At 38.1% G+C, this 21511-nt stretch overlaps 1 protein-coding gene across 1 annotated transcript in view; it reads right to left on the bottom strand.

The window, feature by feature from the left end:
* Positions 1-21511, bottom strand: part of RSPO2 (R-spondin 2) — a 156916-nt gene that overhangs the window by 39073 nt on the left and 96332 nt on the right. The window contains exons 4-5 of the mRNA XM_067711489.1: positions 18753-18896; positions 16531-16719 (exon numbers count right to left, since the gene is read on the bottom strand). Of these exons, the coding sequence (XP_067567590.1) occupies positions 16531-16719; positions 18753-18896 (333 nt within the window). The remainder of the gene's footprint in view (positions 1-16530; positions 16720-18752; positions 18897-21511) is intronic.

Below are 21511 nucleotides of genomic sequence, written 5' to 3'. Positions count from 1 at the left end.
GAGTACATTGAAGTCGTTTATGTAGAGGTAATTTCTGCACACTGTACATAAATTAATGTAGACCATTTTTTATTTTGTGTTTTGGGGCTATATCTGAAAAATCCATTAAGATAACCCTTGCAGATAGTTCATGGATTACTTAAAATATTAAATGAAATGAAATTTACACCACCACAAGATACTACTCTGATGAATACTCATTTCCATCAGAATGGGCATCAGTCAGACCATGAGTAAACTTAACCAGTGAGGAGTCGGCATTTTGCTGATACCATTCTGTTTTTACATAGAAAGCAGCTTGGTTTCACAGTTGGCAGAACCCAGTAATGCTGTAACTCTGAAGTGGTCCTTGATTGAACACTCTATAAACAATGTAGTAAAACTAAGAAATGAACTCTTTACAGTTAGTGTTTAATAAATCGGGTAGGTTATGCCCACTGAAAACTGACCCAGGAAAAAAAACATGGAAAAGGAAATATATTTGAATTAGTTATGCAAAAGCATAAAAACACATGATTTTGAAGAAATGTATTGTAATATATATAACTTTCTTTCAGGGCTATAGAACTGCCTTCAATTTCTGCCATCAATTATCTGTCTTCAATTAAATTGCCACCATCAGTAAGCATTCTGGGTGGGGATGTTCTGTGCCAGACTTTGCAGGTCAAAATTCTATAGGAGGACTTCCCTGGTGGTGCAGTGGCTAAGAGTCCACCTGCCAATGCAGGGGACATGGGTTCAACCCCTGGGCCGGGAAGATCCCACATGCTGCAGAGCAACTAAGCCCATGCGCCACAACTACTGAGCCTGTGCTCTAGAGCCAGCGAGCCACAACTACTGAGCCCGCGTGCCACAACTACTGAAGCCCACGCACCTAGAGCCCATGCTCCGCAACAGGAGAAGCCACTGCAATGAGAAGCCCACGCACCGCAATGAAGAGTAGCCCCTGCTCACCGCAACTAGAGAAAGCCCGCGCGCAGCAATGAAGACCCGATGCAGCCATAAATAAATATATAGATAGATAGATAAATAAATAATTCTATGGTAACTTTAGGGAATCAACCTCAAACCAGAAAGCTGAGATAAGTAAAAACTAATCTCCAAGTGTCCAAAAAGCAGCCCCAGTCTCCTTAAGAACCCTTGAGGGTGGCTGGGTTGTCCATGGTTACTGAATAAAAGCAGTCTGTCTCTTCCAATTCCACATCCAACACACATTAGATTTAGAAGCCCCGGGGACAGCACAAGGTGCTGGCGTCCTATGTTAAGATGGGAAAATATACTGGCCAAACAGCTAAATGTCCTATTTCAGACTATGTGAACATTCTGAAAACCCTATTGCAGCACCATTACCTAAAGCCCACACCTCTTGAAATTCCGGCATTATAATGATCTCTGAAGAGATACAACAATGGTATTACCTAATTTAATCACATAAGAGTCCAAGTTTAATTTCTTCTGCATAATAAGTATCAGAAATTAAGATTTAAATTTAGGAGTCTTTTAACTCCAAAATTCTTTTTTGGCTGCATTGGCTCTTCGTTGCTGCGCACGGGCTTTCTCTAGTTGTGGTGAGTGGGGGTTACTCTTCGTTGCGGTGTGTGGGCTTCTCACTGTGGTGGCTTCTCTTGTTGCAGAGCACAGGCTCTAGAGCACAGGCTCAGTAGTTGTGGTGCATGGGCTTAGTTGTTCCGCGGCATGTGGGATCTTCCCGGACCAGGGCTGAAACCCGTGTCCCTGCATTGGCAGGTGGAATCTTAACCACTGCGCCACCAGGGAAGCCCCTGACTCCAAAATTCTTTAATCCTTTACAGCACTGGCTTTGTAGCCTAAAATATCACTAGGAAGTACAATTTAAAAGCTCAGTTGTTTCCTTGGTTGACAAAACGAAATATCATCTTGTATTTAAAATACTAAAAAAATTTTGTCCTCCTTAGGAAAATCCACATAATGGGACACCAAAGCTTTTTTTTTGGTCAACAGGAAAATTATTTCTCTAAGTTCACGGGTGAAGTAGTTTTGGCTAATAGCTAATTCTGATTTTATCGTTACTAAAAGGAATAGATGCTAAAACATTTTTTAAAAAGTCTGAATGAGTGGACAGCTAGTTCTGAAACAGAGGTATAAAATGAACTTCAATTGTGTTTGTTTTTGAGCTATCTTTGTTTCTTGTTGGACTTCTATCTCCAGTAGCAGACAAATGCACTAATTTTCTCGGTACGGAAAATGCCAGCATGAAAGCCAAATAAAGTTGAGTTTAAGATAATTACTCGAGATTTCATCAAAGCAACTTGGCACTCATCAAAATTCAATCCCAGCTAGCTGATGAGATTTCATCAGGCTGCTTAAGAAGCAGGGAAATAAACAAAAGGAGAGACAATGAAAACAATGTGACAGCTGTCAAACAAAATGCGGAGCACAACATTGAACGCTTCCCTAAATGCAGTGCTGAAACCACTAGTTCTCATCCCCGCCACACACACACACACATACGCGTGTGTACAAGAATAAATGACCACATATTTTGAATTTTCAATCATCTTTCCTTGTGCTTTCACTGCATAATACTGATTGTGGAATCATTTGTTACCAAGTACTAAAGTTGCATAAAAGATGAACATCTTAAGGGCTGTACAGTTAAAAAAAGTTTTAAAATACGGGTGCTTAAGAGGTCACCTCCCTTATTTGAACTCCTTTAAGCAAGTTCTTAATAAATGTAAGCTATTATAAAAGGAATGGTTCAAATTATGCTACTACCAATGTTACAGTTTTGCAACTAGATATGCTCACATGTCATCCACCTGGTGGAAAATTTCACATAGTGGTTCTTGGGATATACAGGTCTTATGTTTCTGATAAAGTAGAAGTAAACTGCTAACGGCAACACAGTGCACTGCTTCAAACAGGGTTACAGAAGTTAGCAAAATAACTCAACTCAAAGCATATCTGATGACCATATTAGGTCAATCTGTGCACTTAGAGCTGACAATTATACCAAATAGAGGAAGGTCTGAAATGCTACAACACTTGACATTTGAAGCAGAAATTACTTTAAATTACTCAAGTTAGCAGTACCACTCTCAACATGAAAATACAAGAATACTACAAGAAATCTTTGCACACATGTAAGACATGCATATGGTTTCCTTCTACAGGTTTTGACATAAGATGAGAAGAAGAGAGGAAGAAAGGAATGGGAGTCGACACAATATCTATCTTCCAGGGATTAGCACTAGGGATTACTTTTTACCCTTTCATTTCATCAGAGGTTTATTTCCTCTAGAATTTTCAAGCAACAGATAGTTTGGAAAGTAGATTTTTCTATATGTAGATATTTTTGAAAATAGATGCTTCATATCAGCCAATATCTGTTGTACGTTTTCTGTGTATAAGTCCAAGATAACAATCAAAGACTTATTACTAATTCAAGTTTCTAGTTTTGGGTTATTATCTTGGACTAGACATTCTAATAACTAAATTAAGGCTATCAATGACAAAATGACCCTAGGACTGTTTCACCAAAAAGTGAGCAGAAAAGATGTGAGACCTGCCAGAATTTTCTCCTAGGAGCAAGGAAAGATAATACCTACTGAATAAAAACGTTAAAGAGGCAGCTCAAGACGAAACAAAGTTGTGTTTGGAGCATATCATGTGCTTGTCCAGCTTATACCATATTTAACTGTACATAATTTGTATACCAAAATGAATAACTGTAAACAAGTTAAGGGAGGATTTGGGGTTTTTTATTGGTTCATCATAGAATCTTGCAGAGTCAACCATAAAAAGTAGATACATTGTTGAATCAGTCTGAGCTAAGTTTCATACCACTATTTGGAGAGAAAATACTGCAAAAATAAAGGGCCAATCACTACAGAGAATATGTATGCAAGAACATGAAAACCCTAGCTGCAGTACCTCTGAAGGATTCCCAGAAATTACTATAGGTTGAACAATAAAGAGGCTGTATGGGAGAAAGCTCTAGGTTTGATGTCTAAGCAAGAAACAAGCTTTGCCTTTATCTTCTATCATTACCATGGGGAATTCACTCAGCCTCTCTGCACCTTAGCTTCATGACATGTAAAGGAAGGGATGTAAATGAATGCAACTTAAAGTTTTGTTTTAGAGAAAGACATGCTCCTTTTTCCCCAAAGGAAAACTCCTACGGAAACCACAAAACGGGGACTTCCCTGGTGGTCCAGTGGCTAAGACTCCATACTCCCAATGCAGGGGCCTGGGTTCGACTCCTGGTCAGGGAACTAGATCCCACATGCATGCCACAACTAAGAGCTAACATGATGCAACTAAGACCTGGCACAGCCTAAATAAATAAATAAATATTAAAAATAAAAATAGGGCTTCCCTGGTGGCGCAGTGGTTGAGAGTCTGCCTGCCGATGCAGGGGACAGGGGTTCGTGCCCCAGTCCGGGAAGATCCCACATGCCGCGGAGCGGCTGGGCCCGTGAGCCATGGCCGCTGAGCCTGTGCGTCCGGAGCCTGTGCTGCGCAATGGGAGAGGCCGCAAGAGTGAGAGGCCCGCGTACCGCAAAAAATAAATAAATAAATAAATAATAAAAAATAAAAATAAACCCCAAAACGTAAAAAAAGAAAAAAGGCAAGCTACTCTCATTCAGCCAGGGTGAGGGGCCAGATCCTTACCTGCTGGGCCTCCTCCCCGCAAGCCACGAAACAAGCCACACACCATGAAATCCTGAATAGAATTAGATTGAGCACTCTTGGATCTACAGCTAGAGATTTCTTCCCTTTTATGGATCCTACCCTCTCCTCAAGATTAAATGACTGATACATATGGGTTTAAGAAACTGAATTCCCATAGCAAAAATGTCTTTAGATACAGTGAAGCAACACACATTACTGTATCTGTTATACATCTGTAACCACATTCCTAACTTTAGGCTCATTACTCTCTTATGACGTAGGTAGCTAGTTCACTTGTTATAAACTATGTGCCATATGCTAGACCCATGCTTCTTGAATAACTACATACCTGAACTTGAGGTTTGCAAATGAATCATCATAAATGAGCAGAAACTGTCTCCTCCCTGTGGCAATTCTTCAGTCAGTCTCAAATTTTTCTGGCACTGGTTAATCCATGAGGCTCAATTTAGTAACTATTAATTTTGAAGTATCTGCTGAGTTCACTTCTTCTCTTTATTTCTACTCCTTTTGCCCTAATTTCCCCCCTTTTGCTTCCTGACACATACATTATATCAAGTACATTCTCCATGTTTACATATATGGCAGCATATATACATCCCATTTTTTCACGTTTTTGCTCATTTGATCTTCTCCCTTCACCCTCTACTCATTTTCACTTAGTCAAATCCTCCCATGATTCCAGGTCTATACTCTGAATGCATCACCTCTTCAGCCACTATTAACCTTTTCTAGTCATACTGCAACCTTCATCCCGTTCAATATTTGAGGCTTGCTCTGTCCTAGCCCCTACGCTAATCAGGATACTCAATGGCTGTCCAAGCCATTTCTAGAACTCACTGTTTCCATTTTACCACCTAGATTACACTGTAAATGAGTTGAAATGAGTTTAACTTTGAATACGTTGACACATCTGCTAGCTGGAATGCAAATTAACCTACACTCCCTCTGCCTACCAAAGGCTATTACAATCTTCTCGGTAAAGAGGATAAAAAGGCTTCAAGCCAAGTAGAGACAATAGAAATAAAAATGAATGAACAGTGGAGAAACAGGACTGGGTGAGCAGTTATTTTAAAAAGATAAAATAATAACAACCCACATTTTCTGATCCTTGATTCTGTGCAAGGCAAGGTATGAATGATGTTTCTTAATCCTCTTGGCAATCCTATGAAGCAGGCATCTGTTATTATCTTCCAAATATAGATACTGAAGCTTAAAGAGATTAAATAAACTTCTCAAGTTTGCATACTTTTTAGGTGGTTGAGCAAAGATCTGAGACCTAATTTGTCTGAATGCGAGGAAGAGATTCAAAGGTGGGATTGAGGTCCTTGGTAACTGGGAGGCTAGTGATGCCTTTGGAAAGGATAGCCATCCCCAGAAAAATAAGATCTTGAAAGGGTAGTAAGGTATGTTTCAGCTACGCTTGGTTTGACATGCTGGCAGGATCTCTAAGGAAGATGCCCATCAACAGCCAGAACTGTGGGATTGGGGCCCAAATGGAAGATGAGTCACATCTGAACGAGAGCATGAAGAGGTAAGAGTAAGCCATGGGAAGAATGGAAAATATAGCAGAATTCACAATGGAATTACAACATAATGTAGCAGAATAATAAAAATTCACCTATTTGCATACATGCTCATTTACTCCTCACAATTATCCTGTGACATATTATTATCCCCATTTCATAAATGACTAAACTTTGGGAAATTAAGTAATCTGACCAATGCCATTCAACCAATATGTGATCGAGACCAGTATGTACCAAATTTATAACTCTTTCCACTATTTTTTCACACTGTTTTTTCCAATATACACTCATTCACTGTCACTAAAGGTATAAAACAGAAGCTTGATGAGTATTTGTCAAAGATAGCCAAGTGTGTCTTGGGGGCTTGGAGGGTTAAAGGATTAGGGCGAACAAATACATGAGACATTGTTTCCCACCACACACCACAAACACCACAAATTGATAACTATACCGTTTTCTCCTGCACTCGGCATTTAACTCAGACTCCTTCTCAACCCAGTGTTCCAGGCAGCTGCTAGTAAACGACACGCTAGATAAAAACATCTTAGGTTATACAACCGACATTGGGTCTTGTAGGATCATTTTTATCCTTGATCTGAATAATATTTAATTTTTGTACTTTAAATTGTCAGAGTATTCCAAGCTAGCTGGTAAAGGAAACCCATTAAAAGGTTAACATCATAAGCTAGAAAATAGGGGCTAATACATCCAAGGGTCTTGGTAATGGCAAATGGAAGCAGCAGTTAGAAAGCAAATATAGTTCAGTTAGGGTGAATGCAAAATGTGTCTAGATTTTTAAAAATAAACTGAACTAATATAAACTGGGGAATGGCTTGGCTTAGAAAGTTGGCAGAAAAAGATTTAAGTGTCACAGTGGACTGCAAGTCAAGGCAAAATCCTGCGCTCTTTAGAAGAGCAAAGCATTACAGAAAAATGCATAAACATCAGAACCCAGAAGTATTCTCTGGTAATTCTCCCAAACTCAGGCTCTGCTTAACGCTCTGCTCCAAATCGGGGACATGCAAGTTACCTTCTTCCATACATCTTACTGACACACCCCTCAGTCACTCCCACCTTCAATCAGTGTTCCACTAAAATGCTTCCATGCCCCACTGTGTTCAAGGTAAAATTCAAAATCCTGTCCTTTCCATAGAGGTGCTTCGCACACTCAGTTTTCAACTTACATTTTTGCTGTGAGCTGCTATGACTGCCATTCTCAAAGTCTGAGTTCCAGCCAGGCTCTTGGGCTTATCCTCCCTTGGACACACGAGGTACTCTTTGGCATCTACATCTTTTCCCTAAAAGGTTCTGTCTCAAATCATCTCCTTTTTTTAAGGTGTTTTCCACCCACCTCTCCTAATATGTTTTGCTCTTCAGGAAGCATCCCCTAGCCACAACAGCTAAAACAGGATACTTCTCATATCAGTTCAGGGCCTAAGATGATACTTACATTTACAAATTCTATTTTGCTTCTTCTGTTATTTTGTAATGTGCATTTTCTTCATCCCTAACTAGACTATAAACTTTGGTTTCTATCACTCCCCACTGCCAATTTGCCCATTTCTTTAAAACCTGATTTAAATAATTGATTTGCTGAACCTGTAGATGTGGCCATGGAAAAATCATAGATTGCATTCGAAGCTCAGCTCCATCGCTTAATACCTGAATTATATTGGGGAAGTAGATTCGAAACAGGAATTAGAAGGCAGCTTGTAAAATATTTTAATAAAGTCAATTCAACTCAGTAAGCATTTACTCAAAATCCACATGGTTCTCTCATATCAAATAGCCTTTACAGGTTAAAATAATTGAAGTCCAGCCTTAGAGAAAAAACAAAAATCACAAAAGGTTATTTAAAATGTTAGTGCGGGGCGGGAGATAATCACCAGAAATAACTCTCCATCTAAATATGCAACTTCTGATCTTACTTAAGAACATCTTACTAGGTAGAAAAGACACCTGGCTTACTGACAAGCTCAAAGGGTAACCGACCCTCCATACAAATGCACATTTTCTAGATTCTCTAGATACCATGAAGTTCTAAACGGATCAATATTCACTGAAAGAACCCAGTGGATGACTGCATTCAAATATAACTGGTAAGCCAGAAAGTCCTGATTCCATGATGCCTGTTCCTCTATATCTCACATTTCACTATTATACCTTCAGCTTTTATTGAGGAATAAACACTCCCAAGCTGCTTTCTACCTTCTAGAAGGTAGTGCAGATATTTGTGGTGCAGATGTTGTTGAAGACACTGTCCACCATACTACTCAATGCTCCAGAAGTGACTCCCCATTTGAGAAATCTGTTTAGTGTTTATCTCCCTATGGAACTAGAATATTCCCTTTACTATGAGAATTATTAATTTCCTTAATTCTACGACGTAGGTCCCACAGGTTGCGAACACTTTAATGTGCCTGAAATTGAAGTATTCATATAAATGTGTGTGCCACGTATATATGTGTGTATATGTATATATGTGTAGGTATACATCCATATATACATACATGTATGTGTGCATGTGTATCTATTCATGTTTGTGTACATGTATGTGTATATATGTGCTGTGTATATACATGGTGATTTTCTCTCCAAAAGCTGTTTTAAATTGATACTGTATTTTATAAGTAATCATTTATTTTAAATTAAGGTAGAATCATATCCATGTTTTCCCTTTGCCTGGTAGGAAACCCAAGGCCAAATTTTTGGCCCAATTATTTCAACAAACACATACTCATATGGTCTATTTTCCTTGTCAATCCTGAGTTCCTAGTCTAAGTTTTCCCTAGTTCTGATCTTTTAAAATTTGTTTGGCTTTGTTTTGTTTTAGCATGTTATCAAATACTTTTTACATTAAGTTATCATTAAATCGTTTGAGTAACGGGCAGTCTATAAGGGTATAGTACCAATTATTAAACGTCTCTTGACTATGCAAGTTCAAGTATTTTACTCCTCATTTCCAAAGTCCTCAAATACAAGAAAATAATGCTGACACACAGGATATTAGGCCGAAGTATTATATAAAGACTCAATTGTAAAGCAAAATCTACTGCCCTTACATTTTTAGTTTAAATTGTAATAAAGTTTGCTACCTGAACCTTTTGCCCCTCTGTGCTGCACAAAGTAATTTTGTCGTCTTAACCACTTCTGTACGATGACAACATGAATCGCTCTGGGATTTGAGTAGAACTCTGTCATTATTTCCACGAAAATGTTTTCTTTCTGCCTCCTAATCCTGGAGGATATCCACAAGTCCAAGTCTAGGTCAATCCAGTAGCTGGAGAAGTATTTACAGGAAATCTCAATGAGCAAACAGCCTGTGCTCTTTTTATCAACACCGTTTAAAAATCCCAGAGAGGTGTCTGATGAGGAAAATAAGTTGTTCCAAGAAATCATTAGGGGTTTATACTTGAGACTGTCTTATCTCATAAGGAAAAAAAAGTCCCCTGTAAGAGGAGGGGAAAAAAAATCTACCACTGACACCATGTGTGTCCTATTAAAGTTGTTTTTATTTTAGAGTGTTGTAAAAATTGTTTTATATATTTTACATTAAGATCAGAGTAGCGTACTGCTGGGTAGAATTCATAAAAGAAAGGCTCCTTTGGAATTTTCCTGTCCTTGCCTGGTTACACATAGACTGTCGGGCCTTCGGTGGCATATGTAGTTGAGAAACCCTTTTTACAAGTACCCATAAAAGAGACTAGTACATGTTGCTCCAGACTATAATTAAGTGGGGCTAAGTAGAGATTCCAGATGGGAAGCTGTAGAGACTGGCACAGAGGTGTGGGTTCGCTCACTCACTCCCTGGCCCCTCCGACAAGCAAGTCTGGCACCAGGACAGGCTCAAAATGCAACTGGAGAAGAGGTTGTCTTATATGCCCTCCGTCAGCCGCCATGTGATGGGTGCTTGGCACGCCCTTGTATTTCTACGTCTAAGTCCAAGATTGCACTTCATCTTGCCCTCTCTGGACTTTCCATGAGCTCCCATGCACAGCACATCGGGGCCCACTTTTCTGCTCCTCAATTTCCTCAGACCCTTACCCTCTGAAATGTGAGAATCAGAAAATCTGAAAGAAATCATTGCTAAAAAAAAATACAGAAACAAAAACAAAAAATACCACCACCACCAGGTGCCCACATAGTTATCCCCTACCCACTTGCCCAGAAAGAAGTAAAAAAAATAAAATAAAATAAAATTTAAAAATTGGCCTGCCGATGCAGGGGACACGGGTTCGTGCCCCGGTCCGGGAGGATCCCACGTGCCGCGGAGCGGCTGGGCCCATGAGCCATGGCCGCTGGGCCTGCGCGTCTGGAGCCTGTGCTCCGCGGCGGGAGGGGCCACAGCGGTGAGAGGCCCGCGTACCGCAAAAAAAATAATTTAAAAAAATTAAAAAATAAAAAAAGTGGTTGTGGGCGGAGCCGCAAGGGAGGGGATACGTCCCAAGACACTGCCTAAAGGCTCATTGTTAAGACAGATGAGGCAGGAATTTCAGATACTTTAGCTACTGAGAGAAATGTTTGGGAGCAGGTGGATCTTTGTTAAACCTCAGTTTTATAAGATAATCATACATTTACATTTGAGATGTGGCTGCTTATGAATAACTGTCCCAGTTTATAATCACTATAAAATAAACATTACCATTCACTGCCGTGTGTCCAGAGTACCTGGGAAATAGTACAATTTGCTTAATTTATAGTGACTAACACAAATCCCTGATTTTAAAGGAAACAACATATTTAGCATAGCAAAGCGGCAACAAGAATTGCCCTTTTTTAGATGCTCTCTTATTCATATAAAAATTTCAATATCTACATTCCTGACAACTCTGAAAGTTTCAAAAGAAAAGAGGTTTTTCTCTTATCCTCTCCCAAACTACTCTTGAGGTTGGCATGTATAAAACAGACCACATAAATTGCAACTCAAATGTAAACAAAATGTAGAGAAATAAAGAACATATGTCTAAAGCATATTTTCTTGACCCTATCCTACTGAAAATGTGCTTATTTCCTGCTCTTGGTTTAATCCATCACAATCTACAACCATCTTTAGTTATAGTATCTAATACCTAATCCACATGTTGCTGTCAGTTTATATACAGAAAACAAAAATTGGAGAGGTCTTATTACTATTGCCTTTTGAAAAGTAGATGCTTGCAGAGATTCTGGTTCTAAGTTGCTAAATAGTATTTTCTTTTGTATCCTACCAAGTTAAAAGCCACTTAAAAAAAAAAAAGTAGATGCTGGTCAAGTAATGTCAAATAAGAGGAGTGAGTTGTTTTCAAGTTGAAATCATAGGTAGGGGCAAGTTTTTATATTTAAATTGTAGCACAATCCTGAGAAAATACTACGAAAATACGAGGGCTTAAAGAATTGCGCCATATTATTACTAACACCTGAAGTATTGTGAGCTGAGGCAGCCACGAGCAAAAGAGACAGAAAGCTATCTGACCATCTGTCAAAGCATCACCTAAAGTACTTTAGCAGTCTGATTGCTTAGATGGGTCAGAAAGAGAAAGGGCATTCCAGACACAGAGCTACTAAATGTGAGGGAGGGGCTCAGAGCCCCAAGGCTCCTGGACAGCCAGGGAGCAAGGGGGCAGAGAGGAGTGCTGGGTGTGGCCCCACCAAGACAGCCTCCGGGGGAGGGCCATCGTGAAAGACTGCGGATGGAAAGAATAATCTTGAAATCACATTTTTTTCCCCACAACTAATTGAGGACCAAAGATACTAAAATTACAGAAGAAGATGGCCTTAGTAGGAATGGCTGAAGCAAAACAAAGCCAGTGGGCTCAACACTTCGGCACTTGTGAAATGACCTTTGGGGTATGCTTCACCAGCTATTTCAAGTGGGAGGACATTGGGAGGGGGTGGTGATTGCAGAGTGTCATGTTTTTAAAAACTATTTGTAAAACAAAGTAAAATGATGCATTGGGGTGGAGGGAGAGACCGTTTAAAGTCAGCTTCTTCGATGTTGGACAACCATAGCTTTTATCTTTGAATTTTATGATAAGGAACAAGGAAAAGGTACAGGAAAACTTGAGTTTTCTGGGCAAGACGTTGGTCCTACTCTTGGCTTTACCATTAATAACTTGCTACATCTCCATGGACCAGGCAGAGCCTCCTGGATCTCAGTTCCTTCCTCTTCCCTAGTATGTAATGGAAGAATCAATGATGTTCATAAAACATAGCTATTGAGTCAAGAGCTAAAAAATCTTTCCCCTAGGTCTTCAAAAGATCTCCTTCATTCAGGTCTCTGATCAAATGTCACTCCCTCAATTTCCCTGAACACCCTACATAATACACTCCCAATCCAAATTTTCACTAGCTCCTTACCCCGCTTTATTTTTCTTCACATAGCTCCCATCTCCACATGAAATTATGCACTCACCCACTTTTTTATTGCCATGATCCCACTAGAATAAACACCGTAAGAACTTTGAGCAATACCATGCCTAGACCAATGATTGGTACACAGCACTGCTCAATAAACACCTGATGAATAAATTAAAATTAGTTATCATGGAACTTTACATATGGGACAGAAGATTTCAGGTTGAGGTGGTGTTGGCCAATCCTGTGAAAGACTACTGTCACCTCCAAATGACATTCCCACTAACCCCCGCTCCCTGTACGTCAACGTTTTCCAACTTTGTACTGCAGCAACCATGATTTTGTTCTTCCATTTGTCATTTAAATTTCATCATAGCATGTTTATATTTTTCTATTAATATATTGTCTAATGTACAACATAGTCCACACTTGAAAGTCCTTCCATTTGAAACTGCAAGTTAGGGAATTCCCTGGTAGTCCAGTGGTAGGGACTCCACACTTTCACTGCTGAAAGTGTGCAGGTTCAATCCCTGGTCTCGGAACTAAGATCCTGCAAGCCGCGTGGTGTGGCCAAAAAAAAATTTTTTTTAAGTCATGATAAAGCTGCAGGTTATATATTAATAGAGTAACTTGGTCCCAACAGGATGAATTCTATTAGTGTGCTCAGGGTGGGAGGGAGGGGAGTGAAGACAGTTACATCTGCTCTGAGTACAGTCTTCATTTTTAGTAGTCTGTTCTTTTTCCCCTTGTTTCCTATACTCATTGTTCAATTGTTTTTCCTCTGACTCATTGTCAGTCTTTCCCTCTTTCCCATCGTCTTTTACGATCCCCTCCTCTTTCTTTCTCCATCCTCCTGCTATCTTGGTAGCTAAAGCATAGGTCATATGCAGACTTTACAAGAGTCTTGGACAGTCTTTGAGGGTTCACTATCTGTGAAAAGGAAGGAGGAGGAAGGAAGAGGATGAAAGCTGCCAGATGTAGAAGGCTTGGCAAATGCACAGTACAGCTACTGGAAAAGTGGTCAGTTCTTGGTCGTAAAGCAATGCTCTTGGGCTTACAGTTCTCTTCCTTACCCTTCACATGACAGCCACAAAACCTACCCATATCTTTTGGCAATTAGTCGTAGAGTCATTGGATTTTAGGACTGGACTGGATCTTAGAGATTGCCTACCTCAATACCCTCAATTTAAAATGAGGAAATAGAGGCCAAGAGAGGTTAAGTGACTTGCCAAGGGTCATAGAATTAATGAGTTGACATGGTGCAGAGACCCAGATCTCCTGATCACCAGACCGGAATCCTGAAGAGTGAGAGTCAGAAAAGCCCAAGGTACTCCACAGATTATGTCATCAGAAATGAAAGAAAGGATAACTAATCAAGAAAAGTTTGGAAATGAACAGTAACTTCAAGTCATACATCAATCCATGACTTAAGACATTTCCAAATATTCTTTCACTGTTTAAAAGCAAATAAGCATACAATAATTAAGGGAAAATAGGCAAAAGCATTACGCTGTTGTTTTTAAATCTTACAGCCATTTATTGTCTCATTTCTAATAGTTTTCAGTGTAATATCTTATATACTTAGGACTACTCCATTTCGCTGACCTCTAACTTATGGCTTCCAGTAATGAAAAGCAGCTGATTTTAATGTGCCCATGCTCCAGTGTGAAGGAGGCTAAGGCTGCGTTTGTGTGCAATCAGGTTAAGATTGGCTCCAACGGGAGAAAAATCCATACATATGTTGAAAAGATCTGAAAAATGCCTGTATTCCCAACCTGATTACGACTTACATTTTTGCATGGTTTGTCAAAGCAGATCACCGAAATCAAGTCAAGATGTAAAATGGGATAAAGTGGTTTTCTTCTCTATTCTTCCATTAATCCCCGTGACCTATTGGAGAAAGGAACTTTTTCCTCTCTCACCTGAGGCAAGGTGGGATACTCCACTGGAAGTTATGCCAATTTTTATCAATTGGTGCTCAATTTCCAAAATTAACTTTCTAGTTTTCATTTCCTACATTTGTAAATTGAAGTTATTTTATTGCAGAGTCATTTTCCATTTCTATCAACAATCCTATGTTAGTTCCCTTTTTTAAAAACATAAAACAAATTCCAATATAATTTTTTAAACCTACTAACTTTAAAGTTTACTCAAAAATTGAATTTATTAAACTGAATATGTAGATACGGGATTAGAGCAATAGCTAGTCTCTCCTAATGTTTTTCCTAATAAATAATATTTGGTAAAACCTAAATGTAAATTAAATAAGAGTTCATTGCTGGTTCACTTGTCAAAAAGAGAATATTAACAGATGATACATAAACATTTGTTTTGACATAATTTTAATTGTTGACAGTGTCAGGTTATATCTATTAAGACAATGCACTGTTGCTTGAAGCATAAAAAATAAAAATGCAATAAACATTACAGGTTAAAAATTTAGCTGTTACCTACAAAATTCTCAAGCAAGGCTGGGTCAAAATAGTTTCAGAGGGGAGGGGAACATGCTGGCTCTTGTTACACATAAGCATGTTTGTTATAGGAGCATTTTCAGGTTAATTTTTGCTATTAACGTAAACCACAATTGGGGGACCACGTTGCTGGAAGAGGAATGGGGGGGTAGTTATATAAACAATATACAACAAAGAAAGTCTTTATTTCCAATACCTGAATACATCAGGTTTGTTTTTAGGTACAAGGTTGCAGGTTAAATGCTCTCAGCTATCCAAGAAGTGGCTTATTAGTTTTGTAAGAAAATATTTTCATATATTTTGACTGAAAAATACCCAGTTTAACTGAACAAAACCATCCTTGTTAGTGAAAAGCAGACCCAAAAAAACTTTGTTTCAAAGACTCAGCAAAGAAAAGCAAAACTAATTCAAGAGGAAAAGCTGCCTTCCTAATAGTAGCTTCTGAATCTGGATCTAATAGTTCTCAAAGGCCGACTGGAGTCTTCAAGTCTTAAGTTTTGTCTTCCTCCATGGATCATAGACATTCTCTATGAGGCAGCATAATATGGATATAAATCCATTCTAAGCAGATATATATTCCCTCTCTGGGCTATAGCCACGAAGCTGAAAAGCTATGCCCAACAGGAAGAACGAAAGCAAACAAAAGTTTTGACTGTTTCACAGGGCAATTTTCTAAACACAACTTTCTTTTTTGCTTTCCTACTTTGTGCACTAGAAAAATCCTAACTTCATCTTTGGCAATGCGGCATCCGCTAGTGATAAAATAAATAGTAACAAGAGATTATGCTTTCAGAAGCACAGCACCAGCGCTAAGAACTGCATTTCGACATACGGACTCAGCTCCAGCCAGCACCTGAGCTATGTACACTTCTCCTAATTTGTAAGTGGGCCTAATCCTGTTATTACAGAATAATTACTACAAATCAGCACAATTACTACAAAGACACAAATAAACATACACATACCAGTAGCTCTTTTCCACAAATTATTATCAAAACAAAGAGAACCGGCTAATTGTGGTAACATTAAGACAATGTTTATTCCTCCCAGTGTTTGGGCAAGTTTATTTTAAGTTGTCATCTTCAACTAGTAATGATACAGATGATTTTACAGATTCCATAAACCTTTCTAATCTAAACTGTTCTCAGCTGAAAGTTGGCTACTTCTCTTAGAGCAAAGGCCTGATTTCATGAGAACTGGCTTTTATGGTACATTAGCAAAAAAAAAAAGAAAAAGTAAAAAACCAGCACGCGCACACACACACACACTTTTAGAAATATCATTTTAAAAGCTCATTTGTAATGTAGTCTTCTAAATTATTTTCAAGGTACCATGAAATTAAATATTCACTTTACATTCTTCACAGTTTAAGCATTCGTCTCTAAGGAAGTGTAACGGGGAATATTCACACCAATGTTATTATCAGGTTTCCCTCATAGATAAATACTTTTTTGGGAGCGAGAGTGATTAGACAGGAGGAGAATTCAGAAAGCACACAGCCCACAATAGGGATTATCTGAACTCACCTCCTGGACAATGCCTCACGGCCATCTTACATCTCCTGGATTCAGCGATCGTTGGACATGGTATCGTGTCTTTTGCTGGCTTTTTAACAATTTGCCGTGTTCTGGTTTCCAGACCCCACTTAAATCCACATGTGCGATTATTTCTGCTACAAGTTCCCCATTCACTCCAATGGCCAACCTCACATCCTTCTAATAGAGAGAAAACAAACACAGATGACAATTTGGTATACATTTCTCCACCATCACCAAATTTACATAGCAGTGTTTCTCTAACTCCCCCACCTTCAGATACCAAGAATTAAGTTGTACAGCCCACAAGACCTGTATACACCTTTCAGGAACTTTAACTCTTTGAATTATGAAGTTATAGATAAAAGTAAATAACTACCACATAAGTACTTTAAAAATTACTATTTGTCTTAGTTCATTTTTTGAAGGGATGCTACTGGTCCATTCTAAAGACATTGAAATATATAATCTTTAAAACGTTCAACAGCTAAAACCTACAGTAAAAGTTACTCTTTTCATACCATGACAGGACACAAAATTTTACAGGTTAATTCTGCATGCACCCCCCCCCCGAAATTCACAAGTGTGTTAGTTTTATTTTGGAAGTAAGTATATGATGAAAAGGATAGTGAGTGTTTCGCATTTTCTGATTGTCTCAATTCTTTTAAAAGGTGTCTTACACTGCAGTATATATTTCTTACTCCCTAAATTGATACCGCACATTACCATAGTTTGAAAAGTAAACAAATATGGTCAGATATTTGAAAATGTATGTTTTGCCTAGATATGTAAGCTTTTAGCATCCCCTTCTGTAAGTTCATATAGTGGAAAAGTAGGTTACTCTCCAATACCCTGCGATGAGAGGAAGGGGGAGGAGATAAAAGCATAAAAATATGCAAAGTTAAACCTCCTCATCAAATTCACCATTAAAAACCCCATCACACTAGCAGATGAGGACTGAGGCCTAGAATTAGTATTTCCACATTCCAGATCTCAGCAGGCGTCATGGGAACTCTTAGATTTTTCAAAGCTACTTAAGATTTTTATTTAGGGGAATGCATAGGACTCTATGGTTAATCTGTTAATAGTTAAGGGTTTCATAAGCATTTCCACTGAACATTTGTAATAGGTGTGGGTCTTGCCTCTCAAAAGCGAATTCAACGTACTGAATATGCTCTTCTAGTGACTTTCTTATTTTGCAGTAAGGTGTTGCCTGTATGCCTGTATTAACTCACACATATATAGGAATATATGTACACATTTCTTCAAAAACCTCTCATTTAAATGTGTTCTCTGCAAGCTTCTGAATACATAATTACAGACTACTTCAAAATTTCTACAGGGAAAACGTTCTCAATTTAACTCTCCGTTTTAAAGAGATGGAAAGCCTCATTTAGAATACACTGCTCTGTTGTACACCATATCAGATGTATAACATGTCAAATAAAATTCAGGCATGGCAGGGGTGGGAGTGGTGAAGATGCCATCACACCTAAGATTAGATTGAGGCATTTATCAAAACGTAGGTACTGACAGATCTTTACCTTTTAATCAGTGGTATAAAATTACCGAACTTTTTTTAAACACTCAAAAAATATAAAATTTATAAAATGTGTATTCCTAATTATTACTCACAAACAGCATATATATGTATATTAAATTATGCATTCTACATATCTAAATTTAGTAAAAGTAAAATTGTTTTAATGCACTTTGCAACATTCAGTCAATCACCAACAAAGTACATTTGGCACAAAAAATCTCTTCCCAATTGAATTTTTTTCATACAAATGGCTAAGCAAGAAACTCCATAATTAACACATGTAACAACAGTGACAGACCAGCTAACCACACGGCACGGCTTGAAAATCTTGTTTTTCTTCTAAACAAAATGCTTTTCTCTAACGGTTACTAATAACTTTATAAGCTAATTAAGAAATGGATGTATTACATAGATAATAAAAACATTATTCTCAGCATTTAAGTGGTTTAACTTAGATGTAAAACTAACAAATTTTGAAGCAAAATGTAATATATGATACTGCCTAACAGCATAAAGTCAGCAAAGAACTTAAATAATTTTCAGTTCGAATAAATAACAAGAGAACTGATTTGTTTCTATGATGAATACATCCAGCATGCATTCTTTTCCCCCAAGAAACGGGTGTTAAAATAAAAGTTGAAGTTTGAAAGTTACATGGAAAACTACTCACCCACACATTCCATGGTTTCATCTAATGGTGCAAAACCATCTGGACATTCCTCAAAGCAGCGGCCTCTATGCAAATAAAAGCCTACTTTGCACTTGGTACAAAAGTCTTTGCTAAAGCAAGAATCACAGTTTTCTATTCTGCATCCTAAAAACAATTTTAAAGAGAAAGAGAAAATTTCAGTCAAAAATTTACTGGTTTTGCAAATAAAACTTTCACAAACTCACCGGTTAGCTCGACTGGAATTCTAGTGGTCAGAGAAATATGTGTTCAACTCATTTGTTTCCTCATGCCATCTCCTTCTAAATCACTCCTACCTCTTCCAACAGCTCACCACATCAATAGGCTAAGACAAAATTCCAGCCCGGGGCCCTAGGCAGCATGAGACCCTTCAGAAATTTTTGCAACTCCAAATGGGATTAAAATGAAGGATTAAAAAGAAAAACACTCCCCCTACAAATTACATTGCTGGTGGGATTGAAATCTGTTCTGCTCTTCCAAAGACCTACTATGAAAAACACAATGGGAACAGTCTAATCAGTATATTCTGTTCCAAGACAGTAAGTTAAAATGCTGTTTAATGCATTTACTTTCATCAGAGGGTGTCTTAACTAGGAGGGGTACTTTAAGTCATTTTTTGGAAAACCCATAATACATTTCCTTAGTCCTCACAACAGTCCATCAGGGTGAGCAGTGGTACCCCTATTTTGCAAATAAGGAACCTGAGACTTAAGCCACAAAGCTGGTAATGGCTGAGTTGGTTCTGAAAGCCCCCAAATGGACTGTCTTCTAAATCTGTTCTCTTTTCTCTATAACACACTAACTGAATTTCGTTGGAAACAGTTGGTGAAAGAGAAATGCTTTCAGTTCTGCTAGGTGTGGTTTTGAATCCCAGCTCTGCCCTTACCAGCTATGTGACTCTGAATGGCTACATGCCTCTCTGAGCCTCTGTTTCCTTCTGTATAAAACAGGGATGTCACTGACTTTACAAGGTTATTGTGAGGATCTACAACAATATATGTAAATCGACTAGCTCATAATCAGTAGTCTGCAGATAGAAGCACCAGTGAATTAGAAACAGAAACATGTATTTTTCCACTAAACCATTCACATTACAAGGTGTAAAAAGAAGCAATAATTTACAGGCTTGTATTCTAGGTCAGATTCCCCTGCATTCGAGGAACAGCTGGGCCAGAGGTAATTGGTTTGTAGGGGTGAAAATAAATAAACTCTAAACTACTCTTCAAGGAGAAGGAAGGAAAGGTCGGAGAATTGGTTAATTGAAAGGAGAGGTTTTCGACAGATTACAGTACATTACTACTTGTAACAGATTTAATTGATGGCAATTAACAGCACATAAAGCTCTACGAAAACTCCCTGGCAACACTTTTATTCTTTTAACAAGCCTCTGAGTGCCAGTACTATATTTGGTGATTTAACGATTCAGAAAAGCTTTAAAAACTAGTTTCCACAACCGAAGATATAATTGAATAAAAAATATAACCAAAACATGAAATCATTGAATATCAAAATTTTGAAAATTGAGAAGATAAAACCAGAATACAAACACTAAAAAAGTTTGTTAAAATAGATTACATTATAAATAATGACAGTTTCTAGACTTATAAAAAGAAAACGGCAATCTTCACCTTTCAAGTTTGAGTCTAAACATGTCTGCATGTATTAAGTGACCACCATGAAGCAGCTAATTCTTCTAAAATGTTACCCAAATTTACAATTGGAAAACCAACTATGTGTGGGTGAAAGTCCATAGTCAAATTACACTATTGCTCTTTCAGGGGAGGATGGTGGACACAGAAGAATGGTTTATCACCCTATAAAATGTTCATTTGCAGCCTTAAATGCTGTAACCTATATTTTTATAAAACGGTGGTCTATCGCTGGTCAGTAGCTTCTTAATCATGGTCAAAATACATGACCATCATGTCCACAAATTGTTGGTTTTCTTGCTACATTTTTCGAAAAAGCAAGCAGCCCTTCCTGTTAGCAGAATTATTTTCCAAGAAATAATGATAAACATTCCAAAGGATAAAACAGACCTAAAGGGTGAAGAGAACAAGGCATTTATATATTTTTTTAAAAAAAGGACTATACATTTCATAAGTCAATTGTTATGTATAAGATCTGATTGTTTTTTGTTTTTTGTTTTTTTTTAACATGGCCTGCACCTATGAGCTTTTAGGCCAAAAAGTTATAGCAATAAGCATTTGGAAATAATTTTACAAGGTCCTTTCCTGATCTTTATTGTTACTTGTAGCTCCCTTTCCTCATTTCATTCCATGCTCCTAAACCAGTTCACAGAATGTGGAATTTCTGAAATACCTATCATTCTCTCTAAAGTCCCTTAGGACTTCTTCAGGCATAAATCTGGCTAGAAGAAAGCTTAATTATTTGTCCTCAAATTTCAGTACAATAAAAATCTGATGAATTCAAATTATAAAATACTATAACCATGAAAAAGCACAAGGTGAATTATAAGCAATGACTGAGAATAAGCTGTGAGCCCCATCATTAAATGAAAAATGGCAAGTGGCAGGATATATAGAGTATGATGCAATAAAAGCACATATACACGTGTACGTGTACATATATGAAGTAGCGTGAGAAGTTAATTTGGGAAGGGGAAATAGCGGAATTTTGAAATGTTAAAAATTATATTTCTGGGCTTCCCTGGTGGCGCAGTGGTTGAGAGTCCGCCTGCCTATGCAGGGGACACGGGTTCATGCCCTGGTCCGGGAAGA

Source organism: Pseudorca crassidens, chromosome 17, assembly GCF_039906515.1.
Source record: "Pseudorca crassidens isolate mPseCra1 chromosome 17, mPseCra1.hap1, whole genome shotgun sequence".
NCBI classification, from domain to species: Eukaryota; Metazoa; Chordata; class Mammalia; order Artiodactyla; family Delphinidae; genus Pseudorca; species Pseudorca crassidens.
This window is presented reverse-complemented; position numbering and strand designations above follow the sequence as displayed.